At 43.1% G+C, this 25337-nt stretch overlaps 1 protein-coding gene across 1 annotated transcript; it reads right to left on the minus strand.

Annotated features, from left to right (window-relative positions):
• Positions 1 to 11446: 11446 nt before the first annotated feature.
• Positions 11447 to 22116, minus strand: LOC121166837 (butyrophilin-like protein 1; the record flags this gene model as incomplete). The annotated part of the gene is made up of 7 exons (XM_040996136.1): positions 22032 to 22116; positions 19713 to 20060; positions 17692 to 17973; positions 17387 to 17587; positions 16452 to 16472; positions 16341 to 16367; positions 11447 to 11473 (listed from the first exon to the last, which is right to left on the minus strand). Coding segments are annotated over exons 1-7 (991 nt in total), but the record flags the coding sequence as incomplete, so codon positions are not given.
• Positions 22117 to 25337: the final 3221 nt, after the last annotated feature.

Genomic DNA, 25337 nt, shown 5'->3' on the forward strand with positions numbered 1-25337 from the left:
TGAGTTGTTTTGTTATTTTTGAGATACTATCAGTTTTGTTGCAACACAGTTGGGAAAACCTTACCAAGGTAATATTGGCTGACCAAGTCCACCTTAGTACATCTACACACCCAGGAACATGCTGCAAAGCTTGGCCAGGAGAGTTGTCCAAACTGTTCTTTTTTCGCCCTCTGATGAGGTACTTAACATCCTCTGCTGGCCGTGGTGAGCTATCTGTTATGTTCCGCATGTGCATCTGGACATGCTGTTCATTGCACAGGCATCAATGACTGAGGCTCAGTCCCAGTATACACACTCCAGGGTCAGAACACATGTTATGTGATTTTCCCTATAACCAAGGTTTGAGTCCACTGGTGTAATTGGAGTCCCACAAGAAACTTTGTATTGGGTGACCTCAGACTTGATTCATGTAAACCAGCTAATGCAGGATCAAGTTCAGTCCAAAACCTGTACCAGCCAATGCACATACCAGTGGATGCAGCTACTGGTCAGTTCTTCCTCATCCATTTCTCTCATGCAAACTAATCGATTTTGTAGCCTAGCCCAACCGAGCCCACCACAGGCCCAGTTCTCATATCTGTGGGTGCCATGGTTTCGTTGTGTCTGCATCCCAGTAATCCCACTAGACCTGTACCCAGCCTTGGATTTGGAACATGTTTGTATGTGCTGCAAGTTAGTGTAGCCTGTCTTGTGTTCCACCCAGCTCTGGTACAAATCCATGGGTAATGTGGCTTAACTCAGCATGCTCCACCCAAGACCCAGCCACACATATGCTGACAGGTGCTACTGTCTTGCTTAGTCTGGCCCTACCTCAACCCTGGCACTCATGTTCACCAGTAGCCTAGCAGGGATTTGCCCAGAATTTTTCCACCAAGCCTGTTTACAGCCCCAGGTCCTGTGCTTGCCAGGGAGTACCAAGGTCCAGCCAGAAATGACTTGCACACAGTCCTGGCCCTTGCCAATTTGTTTTGAAGCCTAGCCTGGCTGCCCACCCATTCTGGCTCTCTCACATCAGTGATATGGTAACCTAGCCTAACCTGGCCTAACCTTCAGTTTCAGTTCCATGCCCTCTTGTGGACCTGGCCTTGCCTATACCCTTCCCTGGCTCTAACTTGTACCAGTCCTGGCCTACTCCTAGATCTAGCCCACACACATGCTAATGGGTGCTGCAGGCTTGCCTGTCATGACCTGCTTCCATATGTGGCTCTTGTGTTTACCAGTAAGACCTGTGGCCCAGCAGGGGAGCTCCCCAAGTTCCCTTACCAGGCTTGGTGCCAGTCCCAGATCTCACATGTAATGACAGATTCTGGAGTGCACATGACACCCCCAATCCTGGCACTCACCAGCAGGTACTATTGCCTAATCTGACTAGACTTCATGCCACAGAGTGTTACAATCTAGTCCAACCTGGCCCACCTCTAAGACCAGCTCTCATGCAAGCCAGTAGGAGCTCCAGCCTAGCCCAGACTATTCCACGTGTATTGTGGCTTTAGTAGATGATGGAGCTTATCCCAGTCTAGCTTGCCACCATACTTAACTCATATGCATGCCAATAGGAGCTACAGGCTTGCACATCCCATTCCATCTACAGCCCAGTTCTTGTGTTCACTGGTTAGAGCTTGAGCCTAGCAGGAGCATCTCAAAGTTTCCCTACCAGGCCTATTCCCAGCCCTGGGTTTTATACATGCTTGTGAACGCTTCAGCTCAGCCTGGTATGTCTCAGTTCTAACTGGGGGTGTTGCAGCCTATCCCAGTTTGGTATGGCTCATACCCTGTCCTGTCAGAGGGTGCTTTGACCTGGCACAGCCTAGCCAGTCCCCAGACTCTAGAACCACACATACTGATGGATGCTGCAGCCTGGCATGGCCTGACCTGCTCCCAGCAAGGGCTCCCTTGCTCCCTGTGGTCTAGCAGGGGAGTTCCTCTACCATGCCTACTCCAAGCCCCATTCTCACACATGATGCTGGGTGCCACAGCTCTTTTTGGCATGGTCCACACTCAGAGCCAGCTTTTGCATATGCTGTCAAATTCTGCAGCTTGGCCCAGACCAGCCCCTCTCACAACTCCAGTTCCCATGAGTGTTGGTGACTTCCAAGGTCCATCCTGGTTTGGCCTATCACCACATCTAGTTTTTGCATAATCCAAGAGGTCCTTCAGTCCCAAAGAGGTGACCCCACAAGTCCCCTACAGAATCTACCCCCAATGCTCAGGGCAATATTTAAACTGACTAATCCCTGCCCCCCTACACACAGGGATATTATGTAAGCCCTGGTTCATGTCCCAACTGCTCCACTCCCCATCCAGATCCCTGCTTGTGACCTGGGAAAGCAATAGAGGATGGCATCAAAATCTTGAAACCCTACACCCTCATTAGAGATCCCCAAAATGCTCTTGGCTTCTGGCTTCAGATCAGCTCAGCCTTGACCATTGCAGTTATTGGGGAGTGAACCAGTGAATAAAAGATATTTCTCCCTGTTGCTCCTTCTGTATAAATCTGCCTTTCAAAAAAGATTAAGAAAAAGGAGGAGGAGGGAAAGGAAGAGGAGGGGGAGGAGGAACAAATACCTAGAATTTGTATGGACCCACAAAATCTCTGAGCAGCCAAAACAATCTTAAGCAAAAGAACAAATCTGGGGTCTTCACACTGTGTGACCTCGAAATACAAAAGAAAACACAGCTATCAAACTACTACATTATTGACATAAAAACAGACATGTAGACAAATGGGACAGAAGAGAGCATAGAAATAAATCCACACATTTATGTTAAATCCATAGTCAAAAAAAATACCAAGAATATACAATAAGGAAGACACAGTCTCCAGTTAATGACACTAACGCAACTGGATATCCACATGTATATAAAAAAAATCAAACATTATCATATGCAAAAGTCAATTCAAAATGGGTTAAAGACTTCATACAAATGACTAACACACACAAACACACACACAAATGACCATCAAGAAATGCAAATAAAAACCACAATGAGATTTCAGCTCACCCCACAAGATTGGATATAATCTGAAAACAAACACAACCAAAGACAATCTGGCCAGATTGTGGGGTAACGGTAACCAAATCCACTATTTGTGGAAATGTAAACTAGTACAGCCATTATGAAAGACAATATGGAATTCCTCAGAGATGTGAAAATAGATTTGCCATATTACCCAGTCATCCATTCCTGAAAATTTACCTAAGCAAAATGAAATAAACATATCAGAGAGGTATTTGTACAACCATAGTTATTAAAGCTCAATTCACATCAGCTAGGATATGAAAACATGCAACTGCCCACATAATGATTGGATAAAGAAAATGTGGCATATACACATTATGGAAAACTACTTAGCCATAACACTGAATAAAATACAGCCTTCTGCAATAATATGAATGCAAGTGAAAACCATTAAGTTTAGTGAAATAAACTATCCCTCAAATTACAAATACGTTCTATTCTCTCTGGTCAGTGGAAACTAAGAGTGCTATATAAATATATGTGTATGTGTGTATGTACGTATATATCTATGTATAATATATAAGTGTGCTCAATATATATGTACTCTTATATATATTATATGTAAAATATATACATATATATATTCCATATGAGCAATGCTGACATTTTCAAGTTTGCATATTGTTAATCGCCTTTACCTATGCCCTTGAGGAACAGTAGTCTTTTTTCTGTTTACTGTTTACTAAATTCTTTACCTAATGCAGTATAAAGTATGTGATTGGAAAGTGAAATGAAAGCATGTTTTGTTATTGAAAGAGTGGAGGATGGAAGAAAGGAAAGAGAGAAAAAGAAATGAGGACAGTAGGTAGGGCATGGAGATGAGTAAGTAGGGTAGGTATAATGGGGTATGTCATTATCCTCCTTACCCTGTATTGTGAAACATATAAAAATTGTCCACTTTATAAAATAAATAAAATCAGTTTCACACATTTTTGTTTTTTAATAGGAGGAAAAATAGAAACTTACTATGCCATGAAGTTAAGTAACGTGCTACTAGATAAAATAGTCTCCATTACACAGTTAAAATACATCCCCTTAAATGAAAAGCCACAAAACAAAATCAACAATAGGAAGAAAAAAAGAAATTAACAACATGAAATTAAATAACATGCTACTGAATGACTAATGTGTCACTGAAGAAATGAAAAAGAAAATAAAGAACATTCTTGAAGAAAATTATGCTACTGTATGATCTATGAGTCAGTGAAGAACTTAATGAGAAAAAAGTGTTTTGAAAAGATGAAACTAACAAAAAAAGAATCAAAATCCATGAGATATAATTTCTGCTGATCTTTGTTGGTGAGATATGTCTTCTGAAGGCAACAAATAGATGGTTTTGTTTTTTCTTAATCCAGTCTACTAATCTATAATGCTTGATTGATGAGTTTAAGCCATTTACATTCAGCGTAATTATGTGTGGTAATTTGGTCCTGTCATTTTAGCAATGGATTATTCATTGATTTAATCATCCGTTGTTATTTTACTAGGATGTTCTTGGCATTTACCTTTGGTTTTGGTGGGTCCTATTCCTCTTCTCTGTCAAGAGAACATCTTTTAGGTTTGGAAGAGGCATATTCTTTCAACTTTTCTTGACTGTGGAAGAGTTTTATTTCATTTTTAAAGACAAAGGGAAGCTTTGCTGGGTATGTTATCCTGGGCCAACAATTTTTTTTCTTTTACAATCTGGAATATGTCACTCCATTCTCTCCTGGCTGTAGAGTTTCCTGTGAGAGGTCTCCTGTGAGTTTAATTACCATTCCTCTATATATCAATTGATTTTTTTTCATGTGCACATTTAAGGATCTTTTCCTTATGTTCAATTGAAGAGAGCTTGATTATCATGTGTTGTGGTGAAGATCACTTTTGATCAACCCTGTTGGGAGTTCTGTGCCCCTCCTGGATGTTGTTTCCCAATTCTTTGCCTAAAATGGGGAAATTTTTCCTTATTATTTCATTAAACACACCTTTAATGCCAGTTTCTATTTCTGGACCTTCTGGGACCCCCATAACTCTTATATTTGGCCTTTTGATAGTGTTTTTCAATTCTTGAATACCTTTTTTAGCCTGATCCAGCTCTGCTTCCAGTGTTTTGTTTCCCCTGCTGACAAGAAATATCTTCGAATTTTGAGATTCTTCTGTCTCCTTCATTCTATTTTGGAGACTCGCCAATGTACTTTTAATTTGCTTCACGGTATTCTTCATTTAAGATACATCAGCTTTCATTTGATTTATTGCTACTATTTCCTGTATAACATATTCCTTAAATTCCTCAAACTCCTACTTTACAGACTTCTCATTGTTGATAAGAAGCTTTATAATGAATATTCTGAACTCTGTATCTCCCATTTTCTTGATGTCTAGTGCAATGCACTAAGCTCAGTGAGTTCACTCCCAGCTCAACACATGCGCAGCTCACTATTCTCCCTGCAGTCTTAAAGTTTTCCACACCATACAAAATGGCATGCAATTAGGATCTAGGGGACAGACTGGACTGTGAAATCCACTCTTCCCCAATTGCCCTTCTGGGATCTGCTACTCTCTCTGCTCCTGGTCAAGTCAAACAGACCAGTAGGATGGGCAATTCTTTGAGCTCACCACCTGAGCTGCTGGAAAACACTCCTTCCCACCTTGTTGCTGGTGGAGTTCCAGCTGCCAGTGGAATTTAGATCATGGCTCACTGAATGTCAACTGGAGTATCAGTCACTGCAACACCACACTGCTGTGTCCACTGCTTTCCTGTGTCTGTCAGTGTCCAGGTACCCTTCTGCTGTTGTTCTGATCTTTTCTGTTTCCTGCTTCATATTGACTAATATTTCTCTGTTTAAACATGTCCTTACCCTACTCTGCCATCTTTATTCTCTCAGTTAAATGTATTTTAAAAGACTTAAGCATAAGCACAGAAACTGCAAAGCTGCTAGAAGAAAATAGAGAAAAATCTCTAAAACATTGGTCTGGACTCTGGACAATAATTATAAGAATATTTAAGACATGACCAAAGCATAAATAACAAAAGAAAAAGCAAAGTAAACAAATGCTTTACATAAAACTAAGAATCTTCTGCACAGTAAATGAAACAGTTCCTGGATTGGGAGGGAATATTGTCAAACTGATGAGGCTATACTAAAAAATATATACAAGTACAAAGAACTCAATTCAAAAGAAGGAAATAACTCAATTGAAAAATGTATCAGAGGCCAGCATTATGTGTGAGTGGGTTAAATCATAGTTAACGATGTTAGCAAATGAATGTTGGTTCAAGTTCAGTCTGCTCTACTTTCAATCCCATTCCTGTCAATTAACCTTGGAAAGATGAAAAATGGTTCAAGTAATTTGCCCTCTTCCACCCACATGGGAAAACTGAATGAAGTTCCAGACTCAGCTTTTTCTTGGCTTTTGTTTGCCATTTGGATATCTATCTATCTATCTACCTATCTATCTTTCTATCTATCTATCTATTTATCTATCTATCTATCTATCTTATCTCCCCCTCTCCCATGGCCCAACATTTCAAGTGAAGAAATATTTTTTTAAGATTTATTTATTTTTATTGCAAATTCAGATAAATAGAGAGAAGAGGAAAGACTGAGAAGAAAATCTTTCACCCATGATTCACTCCCCAAGTGACCGCAATGGCCTGAGCTGAGCCAATCTAAGCCAGGAGCTCTTCTATGTCTCCCATGCAGGTACAAGATCCCAAGGCTTTGGACCGTCCTCAACTGCTTTCCCAGGCCACAAGCAGGAAGCTGGATGGGAAGTGGGGATGCCGGGATTAGAACTTGTACCCTTATGGGATCCTGGCACGTTCAAGGTGAGGACTTTAGCTACTATGCCACTGCGCCAGGCCCTCGATGAAGAAATATTTCAAAGGTCCAAAGATCCAAACAGATATTTCTCAAAAACTGGAAACCAAATGGCTGGCAGGAATATTTTTTATGACTAGTGTCACAAATCACAGAAACTAAAAGTAAAACAGCAATGAAACATCTGCAGACACCTTTAATATGTCTTTGGTTTTGATTACCTGTGCTTTTGGTGAATTTTCTAAAAAGTCTTCCCTTATTTCTGTGTCTTAGTGAGTGCTTTCTATGTTTTTCTCTAATACTTATAAGTTTTCTGGGTAAAGAATTAGATCTTTGATAACTTGTGGTAACTTTCATGTAAATTGATAGGTGGAGATCTTACTTCTTACCCCTTCAGGCTGCTATTCAAATGTCCCAACAGCATTTTTTCAAGAGAATAGGCTTTTCCCCGAATCATGTTCAGTTCTTTTGTCAAATTCAGTTGACCGCATTGTAGGTTCCCTGCTGGGGTTTCTATTCTGCCTCATTGTCTTCTCTGTTTCTCTACCAGTGTTGGACTATTTTGATGATCACTGCCCTGTAATATGTCTTAAGATCTGGAAATGTAATTCCTCCAGCTTAATTTTTATTCATTGGGATAGTGTTTGCTATTCATGGTCTCTTCTACTCCCAGATAAACTTTTGTACCATCTTTTTTATTTCCAGAAGGAATGTTGGGATTTTTAATGGGGTTGGAATGAATCTGTGTATTATTTTGGTAATACACAAATTTTGATGATGATCCTGCTGATCCAGTAACACAGTGAGCCTTTCCATGTTTTAATGTCTTCTTCCATTTCTCTTTTTTTTAAATATTTTATAACTTTCATTACAGAGGTCTTCCACATCTTCGATTAAGTTAATTACAAGTTGTTTAAGAATCCTCAGTGCTATTTTAAAGAGTACTATATTTATAATTTCTTTCTCAGGAATGAAGTTTTTTATGTATACTAGTGTCATCAATTTGTTATAAATTTTGAATCATGATACTTTGCCAAATTCTCTTATAAGTTTCAATAGTCTCTTAATTGAATCTTTTGTTTCAAAAGGTAGAGAATCATGTCATGTGAAAACAGAGATAATTTAAATTCCTGATTTCTGATTTGAATTCCTTTAATTTGTTTTTCTTGTCTAATAGCTCTGGCAAGGACTTTCAATAACATATTGGATAACAGTGGTGAAAGTTGACATACTTGTTTAGTTCCAGTTTTTAGTGGAAAGCTTCCAGTCTTTCCTTATTTAGTATGAAGCTGGTATCAGGTTGTTTATACACACCTCTAATTGTGTTATATAATGTTCTTTTTATGCCTGTTACTTAAGCTTTTTAGCATGAGTGGTGTTGAATTTTATCAAATGCGTTCTCTGTATCTATTAAGATGATCACATGGGCTTTTTACTGTAATTATTATTATTACAATGCGGTTCCTTAGGCTCTGGTGTTTACCCTCCCCCTAAAAAACCCTTTCCTCACTGATTTCTCCAAGATTATTGCAGTAGTATAGTCCCTCATATGGTTTTTATTTTTCAGTTTGTTGATGTGATGTATCACATTTATTAATTTGTGAATGTTAAACCATCCTTGCATGCCAGGGATAAATCCCACCTGGTCTGGGTGAATGATCTGTCTGATATACTGTTGGATCCTGTTGGCTAGTATTTTGTTGAGGATCTTTGTGTCTATGTTCAACAGGGCTATTTGTCTATAGTTCTCTTTTTCTGTTTCATTTCTATCTGGCTTGGTTTTAAGGTGATATTGGCTTCATAAAAAGAGTTTTGAAGGATTGCCCCCCTTGGTATTGCCTAGAATAGCTTGTGGGAGATTGGAGTAAGTTCTTCTTGAAGCATTCAGTACAATTCTGCAGTGAAGTCATCTGGTCCAGGGCTTTTCCTGGTTGAGAGGGATTTACTTACTGATTTAATTTCATTCCTTATAATAGGTCTATTTAGTTATTAATTGCTTCATGATTCAATTTTGGTAGATTATGTATGTCCAAAAATCTGTCCATTTCTCCTAGGTTTTCACATTAGTTGTCATATAGTTGCTTGTAATAGTTCTTAATAATTCTATGGTAACCATTATTTCCTTTTTTGTCTCTGATGTTATTGATTTGCATCTTCTTCCTTTTTTGATTAGTTGGGCTACTGGGAAATTTATTTTGTTAATTTTCTAAGAGAACCAGCTTTTTGATTCATTGACCTTATATATTGTTCTTTTGTTTTCTATTTCAGTTTTTGGTGATTTATTTTTCCCCACTAGTCTTGGGATTGCTTTGCTGTTGTTTTTGTAGCCCCTTCATCAGTATGGTTAGCTCATTTACTTGGTGCTTTTCTAATTTCTTGACATAAGCATTGATTGAGATGAACTTTCCTATTAACACTGCCTTGATTATCTCTCATATTTTTAAAGGTTTATTTATTATTTTTTTAATTTGAAAGTCACATATACAGAGAGGAAGAGAGACAGAGAGGAAGATCTTCTGTCTATTGATTCACTCCCAAAGTGCCACAATGGTCTGAGCTGCACCAATCTAAAGCCAGGAACATCTTCCAGGTTTTCCACATGAGTGCAGGGTCCCAAGGATTTGAGTCATCCTCTACTACTTTCCCAAGCCACAAGCAGGGAGCTGAATAGGAAGCGGGGCTGCCAGGATTAGAAGCAGCAGCCATTAGCGATCCCAAGGTGAGGACTTTAGACAATAGGTTATCTTGCTGGGCCCCCATATATTTTAATATGTTGTGCTGTGTTGTTGCCTTCCTTCATTTCAACAAATTTTAATATCTGCTTTGATTTATTTTACAAACCACTGTTCATTCAACAGCACATTACTCAAGCTATAAGTATTTGCATATTTTTGGCATATTTTAACTTGTTAGTGTCCTGTTTTACTCCATGGTGGTTTCAAAAGATGCATGTATAATTTTTTTTTAACTTACTGAGGCTTTTTTGTGGCCTGTAATAAGATCAATCCTGAAGAAAGTTTCACATACGAATGAAAAGTATGTCCTCTCAAGCATGAAAGGGTCTGTCAATATCAATTAAGTCCATTTGTATCAGGGCTTAAATGCCAGCAGACTTACAGGTCACTGAGGGCAAGACAATGATGTTCTTTGGCCATAAGAAACACTGGAGACAGGCTGGTGAGGAATGTCCATTTATTCAACACAAATTCTAAACACAAATTGAGTTTGAATGTTTAAGAATGAGAGGGAGCAGGGGAAGGAATATTTATGGAGAACAAATTGGAAAAATGAGAAAAATACAATGATCTAAAGCACAAATAAAGGATCTCTGCCTTTCTCACAAGAGAAAGGAGGAAGAATCTTTTGGCTTCTAATTTGGTTCAGCTCCATCCCAGCCACTTGGAGCCATTTGGGAGGCAAGCCAGCACATGGACGATATTCTAAAACTATTATCTCATTCTCTCTCTCTCCATCACCCTCAAATAAATAACTAAATCTTAAAAAAAAATAACTGATTTGATTATTTATTTTAAAGGCTACTGGGACATCCAGGACATTCCACAGAGGCTTTTGTCACAAGAAGTCAGCTGCACCATAAGGGTCACACTAAGGTGTAAGGGAGGGAGGGGCCCTATGGGGGGCAGGGAAGTAATGGAGACTCAGCCCCTGGGGGAGCACCCTCAGCACATGAGCCAGGGTTGAGCCCCTCTTCTGGGGGCTTCCCAGCCTCTTCCAAAGCAGGAGAATCACTCGGGGTCACAGGGCACTTCTCAGACCTACCCACTGGAGAGCAGATGCTCAGGGTCACAGCTCCTGACTTAATACTGAAATATGGAAACAGGGGTTCAGAGAAGGATGCTGGGGAAAATGAGTGCATGTGGGACCCATCAGTCATGTTATAGAAGGAGATGTCCCGTTTATCATAGTCCAGGAAGACTCCCACTCTGCAGAGATCCTGCTTAGGGGATAGAGCTATATTTTCCTTGGTGAAGGCATAGTATTTGTCTATAAATCTCCCTATAACCCAGAACCCCTTCTCTGGGGATTCTTTATATGGCCCTATCCTTAACACATTCGGCTTACAGACCCCCAGAGTCCACTCGCTGACTGTTCTATCGCTGATCTCTACCTCCCAGTAACATCTTCCTGATGTGATGCTCTTAAAACCCAACACACTGCAGCGGACATCTGGGTTCATACAGGTGTCCTTCCAGGTCACACTGGTTCCTTCAGCAGAGATGGCAAGGTCGGCATGGGCAGTGCCTGGATCCAGAGTGACAGACCCTGCAGAAAGAACTCCCAATCAGGCAAGGTCTTTTCTTACCTCATAAACAAGGTGCCCAATCATTTTCGGAGCTCCAAGCTGCATGGGGAAAGGGCAAGGACCTGAGCTAAGAACCCTGGAACTCAACCTCTTATGCTCAAGCGGGAAAAAGAACCACAGTGCTCTCTGACATTCATGTGTCACAAAGATCTGATAAGCAGACCCAGCATTGTTCTCTTTCAGTCCCAACCCCAGCACTGCTAATGGTATCAGCATCTACATCACCACAGGGAACTAAAAAAAGAAGCAACAGGCATGGGGCCACAGGAGAAGCACCCAGGAAGACCATGAAGTCACTCACAGGCCTGGAACTCTTCCTTCCGCCAATCTACAAGAGAAAACACACTTATATCAGGCTCTGCAAACTGCACACAATTACTCAGCACCTGATTAACTGAGACAGGGATGAGCAAGTGATAGGAAATGTTTGTACACACACATACACACACACAGCAGAGCAGAATCCTTCCTGCAAACAGCAAACAAAAAGCTAACATTGCAGAAATGAGAAACTGGACTCTGACGTCAACAAAAAATCCATTACCCACATCTGACTATCAATCTGTGTAAATTTCCTAGCCACAAAATCATCCTGAAACCTATATTTATCTGAGAGTAAATCAGGGGTATCAAAATTCCAATTATGTATATTATTCTATTTCATTTATGTACAGAGTACTGACTAATCTGAACTTCAGGCTGCTTCTAACCCATGGCGGAGGGAATGCTATTGACTAACTTGGGACATAGAGGCTGACTCCCAGAGCTGTCAGTGTTTGAATCCCAAGAACCTGTGACTGTGACAGTAAGAGAGCTTTGCTGGTGGGATACAGGTTCAGAACTTTAATTTAGAAGAGTTCACTGCATTATCCAATGGTGCTTATTCTAATCAGATGAACTCAGAAACGGTTCTCAATCTGTGTGTGCTCAGAAGTTATACTACGATAAAAACAAAATCTGTAAAATGCAAACATTGTTGAATTTAAAAACAGAGCACTGGGGCCCTGAACCACACCAGGCTGAAGGCTGGAAGAGGCCAGACTGAGAAAGGAATATGGACTCACATGCATTTATCCCAGTGAGACCTGTTACAATGCACATTACCCCTAAAAAGAATGAACCCTTAGGCACATAAGAAATTCTACTGAAGTAGGAGAAATGGGTGTGAAAAATACTACATCACATTTTTGTTCTTGTTTTTCTAAAAAAAAAAAAAAAAAAAAAAAAAAGCACCTACTAATCGGTAGCCATTAGGCTTCATGGCTTACAGTAGAGCTACTGATTAGGTTCTGCACTGTACATGTCTGAGAGCTTGGCCCTGATGCCCAAATCCAGCTCCAACTCCCAATGCTTTCTTCCTGCCTGCACACTGTTGGAGGCAGCAGATAATGGATCACATAGTTATATCCCTGCCACCCATGTGGGAGTTTAAAAACAAGTTCCCGGCTCCTGTATTTGGCCTCAGAATAGCACTGAACAATCCTGGATAATTGGATAATACGGCAATTACAGAGTAGAGAAACAAATGAGAGTGAGCTTTCATTCTCTCTCTCAATTTCTCTCTCTCCCCTCATTCAGATACTTAAAAGATAGCAGAATATGGAAAGACCACCTTTTATAGACAAACATTAGCATGGTTGAAGCAGAGAGGGGATCTAGAAAATAGTAAAGGACTGACAGAAGGCAGAGTAGCACCTGGAGACTGGCAGACATGGAAAAGCAGCAGTAACTACAATGGTGTTGTAGTGACCAGGTATCCCACTAACATACCTAGCAGCCATCTCCAGTGCACCAGTGAACTGCACCAGCAACCAGGTGGGAACAGGAGTTCATTGGGGATCAGCAGGTAAACCCAGGCAAGAAACTGCCTGTCCTGCTGGTTTGTTTGATTTGACCAAGAACAGAAACAAAGCAGCAGATCCCAAACTGGTAATGCAGAAACAAGACGGATTTAACAGTTCAGACACCCAACAAAGTTGATCTGGGCATAATGGTGTGTAGAGAGGCAAAGGCTATTGAGCAGAACTGTGTATGCAATAAGGTGGAAACAAACTCATTTCTGGCTCAGTGAATTGCAACAATGTGACATCCTATAGGTTTCACCCAACATAAGTCAGGTAGCCCCAGAACTAATGGCCAGTAGATCAAGAACTCCATGAGTGGCACATCAGGCACCATTTTGTACAGTGTAGCAAAGGCTTTGAGACTACAGGGACAACAATGAGCTTTTGTGCACTGAGCTGGAAGCAAACTCACTAAGCTCAGTGAATTGTACAGGTGGCCACTCATTGGAGGGAGTGGCAGAAGTGACTGCAAACACAGATCTGGGTACCAACCGAAACAACTAAATTGAATTGTAGACCTGTGGGTGACAGATCTTAGAAACCTGCCCTAATGAGAAAAATCTGCAAACCAGAAGCACAAGGACCAAAAGCAAAAGAAGAGACAGAGGCACAATGAATATTACTGAAGAATCCCCTGCAACAGAGCAAAATCCTTTGCCAACCTCAGAGTTAATTTACGAAGACATTGTGAAAATGGGGAACACAGAATTCAGAAAATTCATTATAAAGCTTCTTATCAACAATGAGAAGCACATACAAGAGTTCAAGGAATTTAAGGAGTATGTCACACAGGAAATAGCAACACTGAAACAAAATCAAGCCAAATTATTGGGAATTTTTAACGGAGCAAATTAAAAATTCAGTGGAAAGTCTTGATAACTGAATGCAGCAAAAAAAAAAAAAGAATCTCAGAATTGGAAGATATTTCCTGTCACCAGGGGGGAAACAAATAAAAAGCTGGAAGAGGAGCTGGGTCAAGCTAAAAAAAAAAAAAAATTATTCAAGAATTGAAAGGCACTATTAAAAGGCCAAATATAAAAGTTATGGGAGTCCCCTAGGATGTGCAAAAACAGAAACTTGGTTTGAAAAACATATTCAATGAAATATTAAAGAAAAATTTTCCTAATCTGCAAAATGAATTGAAAAACAACATCCAGGAGAGGCACAGAACTCCCAACAGAGCAGACCAAAAGCGATCTTCACCACAACACATAATAATCAAGCTCTCTTCAATTGAACAGAAGGAAAATATCCTTAAATGCTAGTGAAAAAAAAAATCAGTTGACATATATAGAGGAATGGCAATTAAACTCACAGGAGACCTGCTTACCCTCATTCAGCCACTCCCTGCCTGACAAGTAATACATACAGAATACTCAGAATACTGCACATCATTTCAGATATTTCACAGATACCAACAAAAACATCTATCCACAAACAACCTGGATGGTCTGTTTCCATATTTAGAAAATTTACTCAGAGTAACTCATTCCTCAGCAACCAAGGATGTGTAGAGGAAGACACAAAGCTTGAACAGTGATCAAAGTATGAAACAAAAAGAGCAGCATCCAAGAAAACCAAGAAGAGACAGGAAAGCAAAACTGCTACTTGCAGCATAGCAATCTGGGGACAAAAAGGGATAGAACTAACAACCCTCTTAGTGACATCTGAGGTATAATAGGCAGGTGTGGCTTCCAGCATTTTTAGAGACCAGCAATTCTTGATCTGGAGAGCCGTCACTCTGCTGCTCTCTCACCGGGGGAATCACACCAATGAAGGATCATCTAAAGAAGGGCTTTCAGAGAGTGTCGCTAAATGTAACAGTGACCTTCAGTAGAGGGAGAGCCCAGAATGGAGGCAGAGCTGTGCTCCCAAGGACAAGTCCCTGTTGTCCTCCCATGAAGGCCACAACAGGGACAGGGAGACTGGGGACCCCTCTCTCATGCTGCGGGGCGGGGGGAGGGGGGGCGGGGCAAAGACAGATGAAGGGCAGGGCAGGGCAGAGGGAGGGGAGGCAGAGGAACCATCAGCTCACTTACCAGCATACAGCTGCGCCTTCCTCCAGGCTGAAAGGAAACACACCTGTGAGACCACAGCCACCACCTGCTCAGCCCCCACCTGCCCTCTGTGCTGAGGGGAGAGACAGCAGGAGGAGGGAGGCTGCAGAGGAGTGGCCTCCTGCGATGTCAGACAGCAGAGGACTGTGGGAAATTCCCTGGGCCACAGATCAGGAAGCCTGACTACAGGTGCAGTTGCTTTCCCTTACCCTTGCTTTTTGACATGTGACTATCAACTCCCTGTCCTGGGCCTCAAAACCCACAACTTCCTATGTCATTTATTCCTCAATGATGCTTATAAGAAAAAAAAAATGAACTGCATATGATTTAAAAAGTTAATGAAAAGCATAACTGACTCTGTCACAATTGATTATTAAATAGCATTTCCAGGAAACAGATTTGAATACAAAAGGAGAATAAGGGGCTGACTCCATAGTACAGCACATTAACCTATCACCTGCAGTGCAACATAAAGTCCAAATCAAAACCCAGTAGTTCCGCTTCTGATCCAGATCCCACCTGATGCATATTGAAAAGCAGAAGAGGAAAGTCCAAGTGCCTGGGCCATTGCACAAATGTAGGAAACCAGCAAAAAACTCCTGGTTGCAGTCTTTTCTGGAGTGAACAGCAGGTGGAAGACATCTTTTTGACTCTCATTCTCTCTCTGTAATTCATTCAACTAAATAAAATAAATCCTTAAAATGAAAAATGAAACCAGAATGAGAAGTATCAACATCCTCATACAATATTTCTGGAGAGAAGCATCAGTACTCACAGAAATATTCACCTCCCATTACATTCCCACACCTGGTCAGCAGCCCAGGCCTCTCCCTATCCATTCTCAAATGTACCTGCGAGAAACAGCAGAGAAATGGCTCTGCTGGTGGCATTTTGGGAATGAGATGGGAGCTCACATTCCCAAAATCAATGAGCCATTCATTTATATCCCACCTCTCATGAAATCTAGAGCATCTGCTTTTGGCTTCCTGGTGCACACCAACGGATCAGTGCATTGCAGGCTAAACATTAACAACCCTCATAAGGAGAATGGGACAGAATTGGAGTAAAACAGGATGCAGTATGTTCTCCTTGGGACATTTCACACCCTTGTCCTAAAGCATAGACAGGAAACAATTGCACAGATGAGAAAAAGCACTGTGAGCAGGTCTCTACCTCCCACCACCAAACACTGCAGTCAGCAGAGAGAAGGGCCTGTGTCTAGACAGAAACAAGGAGGGGATACAGCTGGGCTCAGTGGGACAGGAAACCTCAGGACATCTCCAAAGTCACTCACCAGCCTGGTACGCTGCCTTCCTCCTACCTGAAAAGCACACAGGGAACAAGTGAACTGAGAGCCACAGTGTCCTCTCCAAGGGACAGAGTCAGGAGGGAGAGCAGAGCTTACCGAGTTCTGCCTGGAGCTCATCTGAAAGAGAGTGGAAACACCGTGAACTCCACACCAGGAAGAGGAGAGACCATGTGCTGAAGACCCCACAGCAAAAACCTTCTCTGGTGAGGGAGCAGTTTTTTGACTCAATACATTAACCCACTGCCTACAGCATTGGCCATCCCATCTCAACGCCTTCCAAGTACATGCTGTTCCATCAGAAACAGTTTCCTGCAAGTCACTGTGGGAAAGCAACCACATGGGCCTTGCTTGGATAAAATTAAAGGCTCTTAGCTTTGGCCTCTCCTAGCCCCGGCTATTATGCCCATTTGAAGAAAGAAAAAAAACACTTAAATGGAAGATTTCTCTCTCTCTCTCACTCTCTCTCTTTCTCATATATCTGATTATATAAATATACTTACATAAGTTTATGTATATATATGTGTGTGTGTGTGTGTGTGTGTGTGCTTCCAAATATTATTTTTAAATCTTCAAGGTAAATAAATCTTAAAAAAAAAAAAAAGAAAAGAAAAAACAGGTCCTGCTCTGCAGTCATTTGAATGACCAAAAGCAATCTCCTCAGGGACCCTTCCATTTGACACTGTAGCCATCAGACTTCTGCCAGCCACCCTCCATAGATTTGTTTTTCTCTTTAGTAATAAATCCAATTTGACTATGAATGCCTACCCTGTCCCTTTCTCTGTTCTGCATGTGATTCCAAACATTCTCTGTGTTCTACAAAAGTTTTGACTCCAAACCCACTCACACCTCCATACTTCTTCCCCTTTTACCCCATCTTTTCTGTTCCTGCACAACATCTGCTCTGTGTCTGATGTCCTGGGTGTCCCCTGCAGCTGCACCCACAGACACCAATCATTCAAGGTGGTCCCTCTCAGCACAGCTTCTGCCCCCACCCTGCCTGGCCCAATCCTGCCTGGCCCCGCCCTGCTTACCTATGACCTTCAGAGCCTCCTCCTTTGCCTGCTGGTCTTCCTCCTTAGCCCGGCACAGATCCTTCTGTCTCTGCCTCTCCCGCACCTTTGCAGAATGCTCTCTCTTGGTGACCCAGCCAGCTCCAACAAGTAGCAGCCCCAGCACAGTCAGGCTTACAGCACAGGCTGCCTTCCAGGGAGAGGCCTGAGGGAAGAAGGGCTCTGTGCCCAGTGGGACACACAGTCAGGGGAGGACCCAAGCCCAACCAGCACACCCAGGGACACCACCCTCTCCAACCCTGCTGGGAAGGACAGACAGCACTGACCTGGGATCGGGATGGCCATGACCTTCTCCTGGCCCAGGATGGGATTGAGGATGGAGCAGGTCACATCCCCTGCAGAGCTGTCTCTCACCACCAGAGCAGCCTCCACGCTGAACAGCCCTGCTGCATCTTGGGTGTGGGCCTCAGAGAACTCCAGGAACTTCTCTCCACGGACGTCTCTCCACTGCACCTGGGGCTTTGGGAACCACCCTGAGGCCTTGCACACCACACGAACTCCATCCTTCTCTGGCCCTTCAATGTGCACTTGTGGGGCAGAGCCCAGGCCTGCAAGAGGGGAGCTGTGGAAGTCTTGGAGACCCATGTGGGGCTAATGGTCTCAGCAAAGTCTAGTGTTGCCCACCTTCAGGAGTCACTTGTGTTGCATTCTGGGAACGCCATGGAAAAGGCATGCCACAAAAGAGACCAAGAGCCCTGGGACCTTTAGGAGGCATGAGCTATGGTACTTTTATCACTGAGAGTCAGAAACAACAGTAGATGTTTTTTCCCAGGACTGCATCCTCAATGTCTAGTCTTCATCTCACACACTCCTAAAGCATCTACTTCTATCCCAAAGCTTCTCTTTTAAATAAATCACTTTCAAAGTTATACACCTCCTCAACTTCTTTGCCTCATATGTACATCACTATGAACTACCTCAACCAGGTTTCCTTAAAGACTCTTAGAACTAAACATTTCAGAAACAAATATACAATGTTAACTCATTTGTGATAGAGCTTGTCCTCTACCAAATTCCTCACACTCTGACTCTGGTGTTGGTCATGTGATTTATTTGACCAGTAAGAGATTAATGTGACAAGCAGAGGTCTGAAATATGTTGGAGCCATTGGCTTTGCCTCAGCACTACTCTGGTATCTTCTACATTTTGACCCAATTTATCTGCAGTACTCCAAGCCCCAACATCTTTGCCCTTAGGACAGACACACCTAGCCTGAAGAACTGCTTGATTAATCGTGATTGGCCTCATCAGCAGGCTGTGCAGGCCACTGCCCTCTCATGTGCAATCCACAGGGGACTCTTAGAATCTCACTGCAGTACTCAGGTGCCTGCACAAGTACTTAGGCTGAATGATTTTTCCTGTTCACGGTGAACAGTGTTATTCCAGGACAGACCATGTCTTAATTACAATATAATCATTCTTGCCATCTCTATCATAGCTCCCACCTCCTCCAATGGCCTCTGGTGTGCCAAGAGTAAATCTCACATACACTCCCATGCCAAGGGTTTCACTCTGGGTACCTCCCTGTATTAAATACTGTGCCTCCAGAACCATGTAAGACACTATACCTACATCTTTTGAGCCATGCTCAGATCATCCATAAAGCCACGCATGCAACACTGTGTAACTGCACAGTTACCTTCATTCCCCACCCCATATCCTGATCCCCAACTCCTGGTGCACTTGTCCCCACCTAATATCATCCGTTTATTTATTTATTTTACTTTTTCTATCTCAGCCTCTGGAATATACACAGCAAGGGCAAGGATCTTTACTGACCTTGGTGCCTAGAGCAAGGCATGGCATTCATAAGGAGCTATACATTTGGGATTAATATTGACATGGTTGGTGCTCTGCCTCAGCAGCTGAGCTTCTGCCCCTGTTTCTGCCTCATTCCTCATCCAGCATGCTGTTAGTGAGTCAGGGAAAGCTGTAGAAAATGACCCAGGAGTTGGAACCCTGCACCTACACAGGAGACCTGTAAAAACCTTCTACCTCCTATTTCCACTGCATTGCAGTCAAATGAATGAACAGGTTGGGAGAAGATTCTCTCTCTCTCTCTCTCTCTCTCTCTCTCTCTCTTTCTCTCTCTCACACGCACATGCTCTCTCTCAGGCTGCCTTTAAAAAATAAATAATATTTACTTTTTAAGATTGGTATTTCAAATATAAATCAGTAAATGAACTGGCTCTTTCTCACTACAAAGTAAAATGTTAAATTGCTTGAGTTTTCTGCCAAAACCAATCTACCCAAGGTCTGTGTCTAGAATACAGACTAAGACACCAACCTGCCACCTTCAATTCTAAAATGTCTTCTTCATAGTAATCTCCCTTCTGGAAAAAGCAGGTGTACTTCCCGTTGTCTGAAACCTGGATATTCTGGATGCGCACAGCAGCCTCACCCAGGGAAAGGAAATCCCTCACCAGTGAGGTCCGCCCTGCATACTGGGGCAGCTGCTCCTCATCCAGCTCCTGGCCATTCTGATAGACGAGCACTGCTTCTGAGAACTTGGAACGGAACCACCGCAGCTCCATGTCTTCTGCATTCATGACTGGCCACAGGAAGCAGGGCAGAATGGCATCACCACCCAACACTGCCACTATAGGGTCAGTTGGAGCAGTTACCAGGAATTCATCTGTGGATGCAAACACAAGACAGAGAACACTGGGAGACATAGATCAAGGACAGACACACAGACCATCAAGAGGGGGAACAGGCAGACTGGGAACAGGTGCTGAAGGTGGGACCCCAAGGATGAGGACTGAGTAGTGATAACTCTGTATCTGAATAGGATCTCAGATCATGAGTACATGGCCCAGAAATGACATCATGGATGCCCTCAATTGCCTGGCTACTGGCCCCAGGCTGTCCCATGAGAAGAAACCTCTACCTCTATGGGTCTCATTCCTGAGCATACACCAGAATCAAAAGTCAGACTGTAAAACTCAAATCCAAGACCCTATCCTCATGGTGCACGTGTCTGGAATGAGTACAGAAATTTCTAAGCACCCCTCCGGTAGCTGACACTGTTGGTCCAGAAACCACACTTGGAGATCCACAGCTCTGACTTGGTGTGTATGAGGACATGCTGGACACTGACCACAGCACATATCTGGGGCTTCTTCAGAACTCCTAAATCCTTCAGCCACACCCTTAGAAATGTCCACTCCCACATCTAAGTTTATTGCTTCTACACATATTAATCTTACCCACTAAATTTGAAATTAATCTAAAACAAACTCCAAGGATATTTCTACAGTAACCCTGCCCTTGGGGCCAGCACTGAGTATAGCTAATAAGGCAGCCAACTGGGACACCAGTGTCTCATATTTGGAACCTGTTTGTGTTCCTGCTTCTCTGCTTCTATTCAGTTCCCTGATGATGTGCCAGGGAACGTAGCAGAGGATGGCCTGAGTGCATGTGCCCTGCACCCATGTGGGAGGCCCAGAAAATGCTTCTGGCTTTAGACCAGCCCAGCTCCAAGCATTGTGGTTCTATGGGGAGTAGAACAACAAATGAAAAACATCTCTCATTCTCTTACTCTCTCTTTCTCTCTCTCTCTCTCTGAAATTCTGCCTTTTTAAATAAAATAAACTTTAAAGAAAAAAAGGGGGGAAAGGAGAAGGTCAGCCATCATCTCTATGTCCTCTCCCTTGGCATCTGAGCCTCGTGACAGAGTCACGGGAGCACCCTGCTGCAAGACAAGTTACCATGCGCCAAGATATATATGCCAGGGGCCCCCTCAGCACTGTGCTGCTCCACCCTGGCCCAGCCAACCTCGTCTCTCACCAGGTGATGGCAGTAGACCAGGCACATGGCTCTCTCCCCAGTACAATATTTGAGATCTGCATCCCTACTCTGCCCAAGGCACTTCTGTTCCCCAGTGTCCCCAGGCCCAGCAAGTGTACCCAATCCTGCCCCGACCACAGTTCCTGCTTCTCCACTCCAGAACCAGTATGCTCTGCTGCTCCTCATACCCAGGCACACTGCAGCCTCTCATAGGCTGCCTCTGTGGAACTATCTTTCATACCTATCCTCACAGCTAACCCCTACCCCACATCCTGATCCGCTCTCTATCTACACTGCCTGTCTCTGAATGTGGCTGCTGCTCTCACACACCTCCGGCACCCCTGCCTACAGGTTCCCTGTCCTGCCTTGTTTCCCTATACTTGTTTCCTGTCACAGACACAGGCCTGAGAGCTGCTCACTGTCCCTGATAGAAGGAAAGTCCCAGGGGGAAGAGCACAGCTCTATGTGAAGGGCTCTCAGACAGTACTGGCACAGAGTGGGCACACAATGACACGGCTTGGGGGATCAGTGACTGCTGAGCATGCCTGGACAGGAAAGAAACCAGGAATTAGAAAAATGTAATCTTTAGGTTTTTCTAATGCTTACTTTTTAAACACATATCAGAAAAATACTTGGACATTTGTCAAGATCCCTTAAACTCTTTAATGTTTATTGATTAACCTTAAACATGTAACAAGCCTCAGGGTTTGGGAGCACCATACTCTTTCAGACCTGGGCCCTCAAATCTCATCCCATCCTACAAGAGAGCATCAGGGCCTCCTCCAATCAAAGGGAGGAGAGACAGGGACACACTTACCTGCAGAGCCCCATGTGGACAGCTGCACAAGGAGAAGCAGTGAGGGGAGACTGCATAGCAGAGTGGGGCGGTAGCCATGTTCCATATCCTCAGAACTAGGAGATGGGTAGGGGAGGAGGCAGCTGGACCTGCAGACAGGAGCAGGAAGCAGGTTCAGCACAGAGGGTCAGTTAGGTGGTAACAGAAGGATGAGGGTCACCTCATCATCCTTCACAGATGACGGTATCTCCTATAGGATCTTCAATCCCAATCCTCACAGAGCCCATGTGCCCATTACAGGCACCCAGCAGCCTGTCTGGCTTTTTGCCTGTGATGTCAAATCACTTGGAATCCCAATCCAGCCCCTTCCTGCATGGACCCAGAACAAGCCCCACATTCAACAGGTACCCAAACAGTTCCCCAGTGACAGGTGAATACCCATTATGTGTAGGATGATTTCTCCATGAGCATTTAAGGACCCTGGAATGAGGCCACAGAGACAAGGACATGAGCCATGGTCAAAAAAAGATCCCATCCACTGTAGGAGAAAGGGGAAGAGGGCAGCTTTGATCCTAGAAGGACAGGTTCAAGGGCCCCTCTACTGGGCTCCACGCAGCTCAGCCACAGTGTCACCACTTCAGGCACAGTCCTTGGCATTTCTTGGTTCTTTTCTTGTTGGCCAAAGAAGAGGTAGCAGCCTCAACCACCCACAGTGCAGTTAGAGTGACATGACTTTGTATTAGAACAGTTACAACATACAATTTGAACAGAATGTAAGGGCCATTGCTGTGGTATAACTGTATATGCTGCACATTGCATATGGGTACTGGTTCCATTCCCAGACACTCCAGTTTAGATCCAGCTACCTAGTAACATGATTGAAAAAATAGCAGAAATTGGCCCAAGTGCTTAGGAAACTGAAACCCATGAAGGAAACCCAGGAAAAAATTCCAGACTTCTGGCTTCAGCCTGATCTAGTCCTGGCGATTACAGCCATTTTGGGAATAAACAAGCAGATAAATGATATCTTTCATTTTCTCTATAACTGTGCTTTAAAGAAAATAAATGAAATTTTTTAAAATAGGGAAATTAGAAAGAGGGAAAGAAAGAGAAAATAAGAAGGAAAGAAGGCAGGAAGGCATAAACAAATGAACAAATGAACAATGGAAGGAAGAAAGGAGAAATGTAGTCCTAGATGGTAAAAAATAGAATTAAAAGAAATGAATAAGGACACGTGGCATACTAAGGTTGTCCTTGGTCTTCTTGGGTCTTATCTACTTCCTGGATGAGACTTGTTCCAGCCTCCCTCTCCTGCCACCCTGTTCCTCTCAACATTCTCAGCCTCTTCCCAGGCAGCTGCTCCCATCCACCTCCTCCTCCCTCACAGGCATCCTCAAGCCAGCTTACCTGCTCCTGTTTGTCTCCAATGTGAATGGCAGTAGCTTCCTGCAGAATCTCTAAACACATCAGATCCAGAAACTTCAGAGCCACAGAGACCCCAGAAGCCAGGATATCTACTCTCCAAGGTGCCACCTGCCCTCAGAGTCACTGAATCCACTTCCAGGTTCACTGCTGGGCTCAGGGCTCCTACTCTGAGGATACCATAGGCTCCCAGAAGATCATTGCAGCAGAGTGGGCACAGCTGCAGCAGCCTCAGCAGAGCCCTGGCCCCGGGGTCCACTGAGCCCTCCCAGCCACGAGCACCAGCCCCTCTCCTGGTTCTGGCACTATCTAAAGCGAAAGCTACCCCAGCAACCTGAGCAGGAAGTGCCTACCCTGTGGACTTTGCTCCCTGCTCGAAGCATAAGCAGTTACATGGATCACCCAGCAGCTGCCCTGGGTGTGGTGGTAGCACAGGCTCACACAGCTAAAGCAGGCCCTCAGACACTCCTCTCAGTCACTACCTCCACTATATATCAGGGAAACTTCCCAGGGTCATGAAATGTTGGAGATCCTTAAAGAAAAAAGAAGTAGCAGCAGCTAAATCTTACTCAATGTATATTAATTGTCAGGATTTAAACTACATACATAAGATTCATGCTACCTTCTTATCACACCTGTATTGAAAGGTAGAGCTGCAGGGAGACTGCACCCTCCAGATTCCCCAGCTCTCCCTCCCAGCCCAGCCCAGCCCCAGTTCCAAACAACACAAAGTGAGAAAGAGCTGGCAAAAGGGACACAGACTTTAGGGCCTCCACTTGATATACTGCCTGGAAGCTCCTCTCACGCTACAGCCCAACCCTTTGCTCTGCTTATCAGGGAACAGAGGCAGTGCCCAGCCCAGGTCAGAGTTTCTGTAAGACACACCCAATGGCCCTATGAGCTGTGCAGGAGGGCAGCAAGCAGCAATCCTCTCCTTCCAGCTCCCCAAGACACCAGCCCAGCAGCTATAACATTACTTTGTTCACTGAGCCACCAATGATTTCTTGCTGAAATTACAATACACCTTGGATTACTACCTTAACTCCTTTTTAAAACTTCTTATCATGCTTCTTATCATTTAGTTGCTTCAAGTGTTTTCAAAACAACTTCAGTTACACACCTAAGACAAAAAAAAAAGTTTAATGAAAATTATATTAAACCTATTCTGATTTGAAAATGTGATCAATAATAGAAAATAATAACCATTTTTACTAATATAGAGTGATTTTTTTTTTCTTCATGAGGCAGAGTTACACAAAGAGATCTTCCAACTGCTGCTTCACTCCCCAGCCTGGATGAAACCAAGAGCCAGGAACTCTGTCCTGTTCTCCCATGTGAAGCAGAGATTCAAGCCTTTGAACCTCCATTGCTGCCTCCCAGGATACATTCACAGGAAGCTGGATTGGAATGGAGGATCTGGAGCTCTTGCTGACACCAGGGGATGGAAGGCCCCTAGGAACTAGGCAACAACACCTGCTCAAAAGCTTTTCTAAAAGGTGTAATCTTGCAAAGATTCATTCCTTTTACATTGTAGAGAAGCATACTTCATTGGGCTATCTTCTATTGCAGTAAAATGTTTAGAAATGTTTTATAATCATTGATGTTATTCTCCTATCCATTGTTTAGTATGTAAGATTTCCTCTCATTCTGATGGCTGCTTCTTCATTTTGTTGCTTGTTTCTTTTGCTGTACAGAAGCTTCTTAGTTTAATGTAGTCTCATTGATTTGTTTGGCATTGACTGACTCTGCCTTTGGTGACTTTTCTAAAGTCTGCCTATTCCTACCTATTCCTACATCTTTTAGAGTATTTCCTATGTATTCCTCTAGTAATTTGGTGGTTTCTGGTACAGGTTTAATCCTTGATCCATTTAGAGTTGATGCCATATATTCTTACATCTGCAAGCA

This window comes from Ochotona curzoniae, unplaced genomic scaffold (assembly GCF_017591425.1).
Source record: "Ochotona curzoniae isolate NIBS_2020 unplaced genomic scaffold, NIBS_Ocur_1.0 patch25, whole genome shotgun sequence".
Classification (NCBI taxonomy): Eukaryota; Metazoa; Chordata; class Mammalia; order Lagomorpha; family Ochotonidae; genus Ochotona; species Ochotona curzoniae.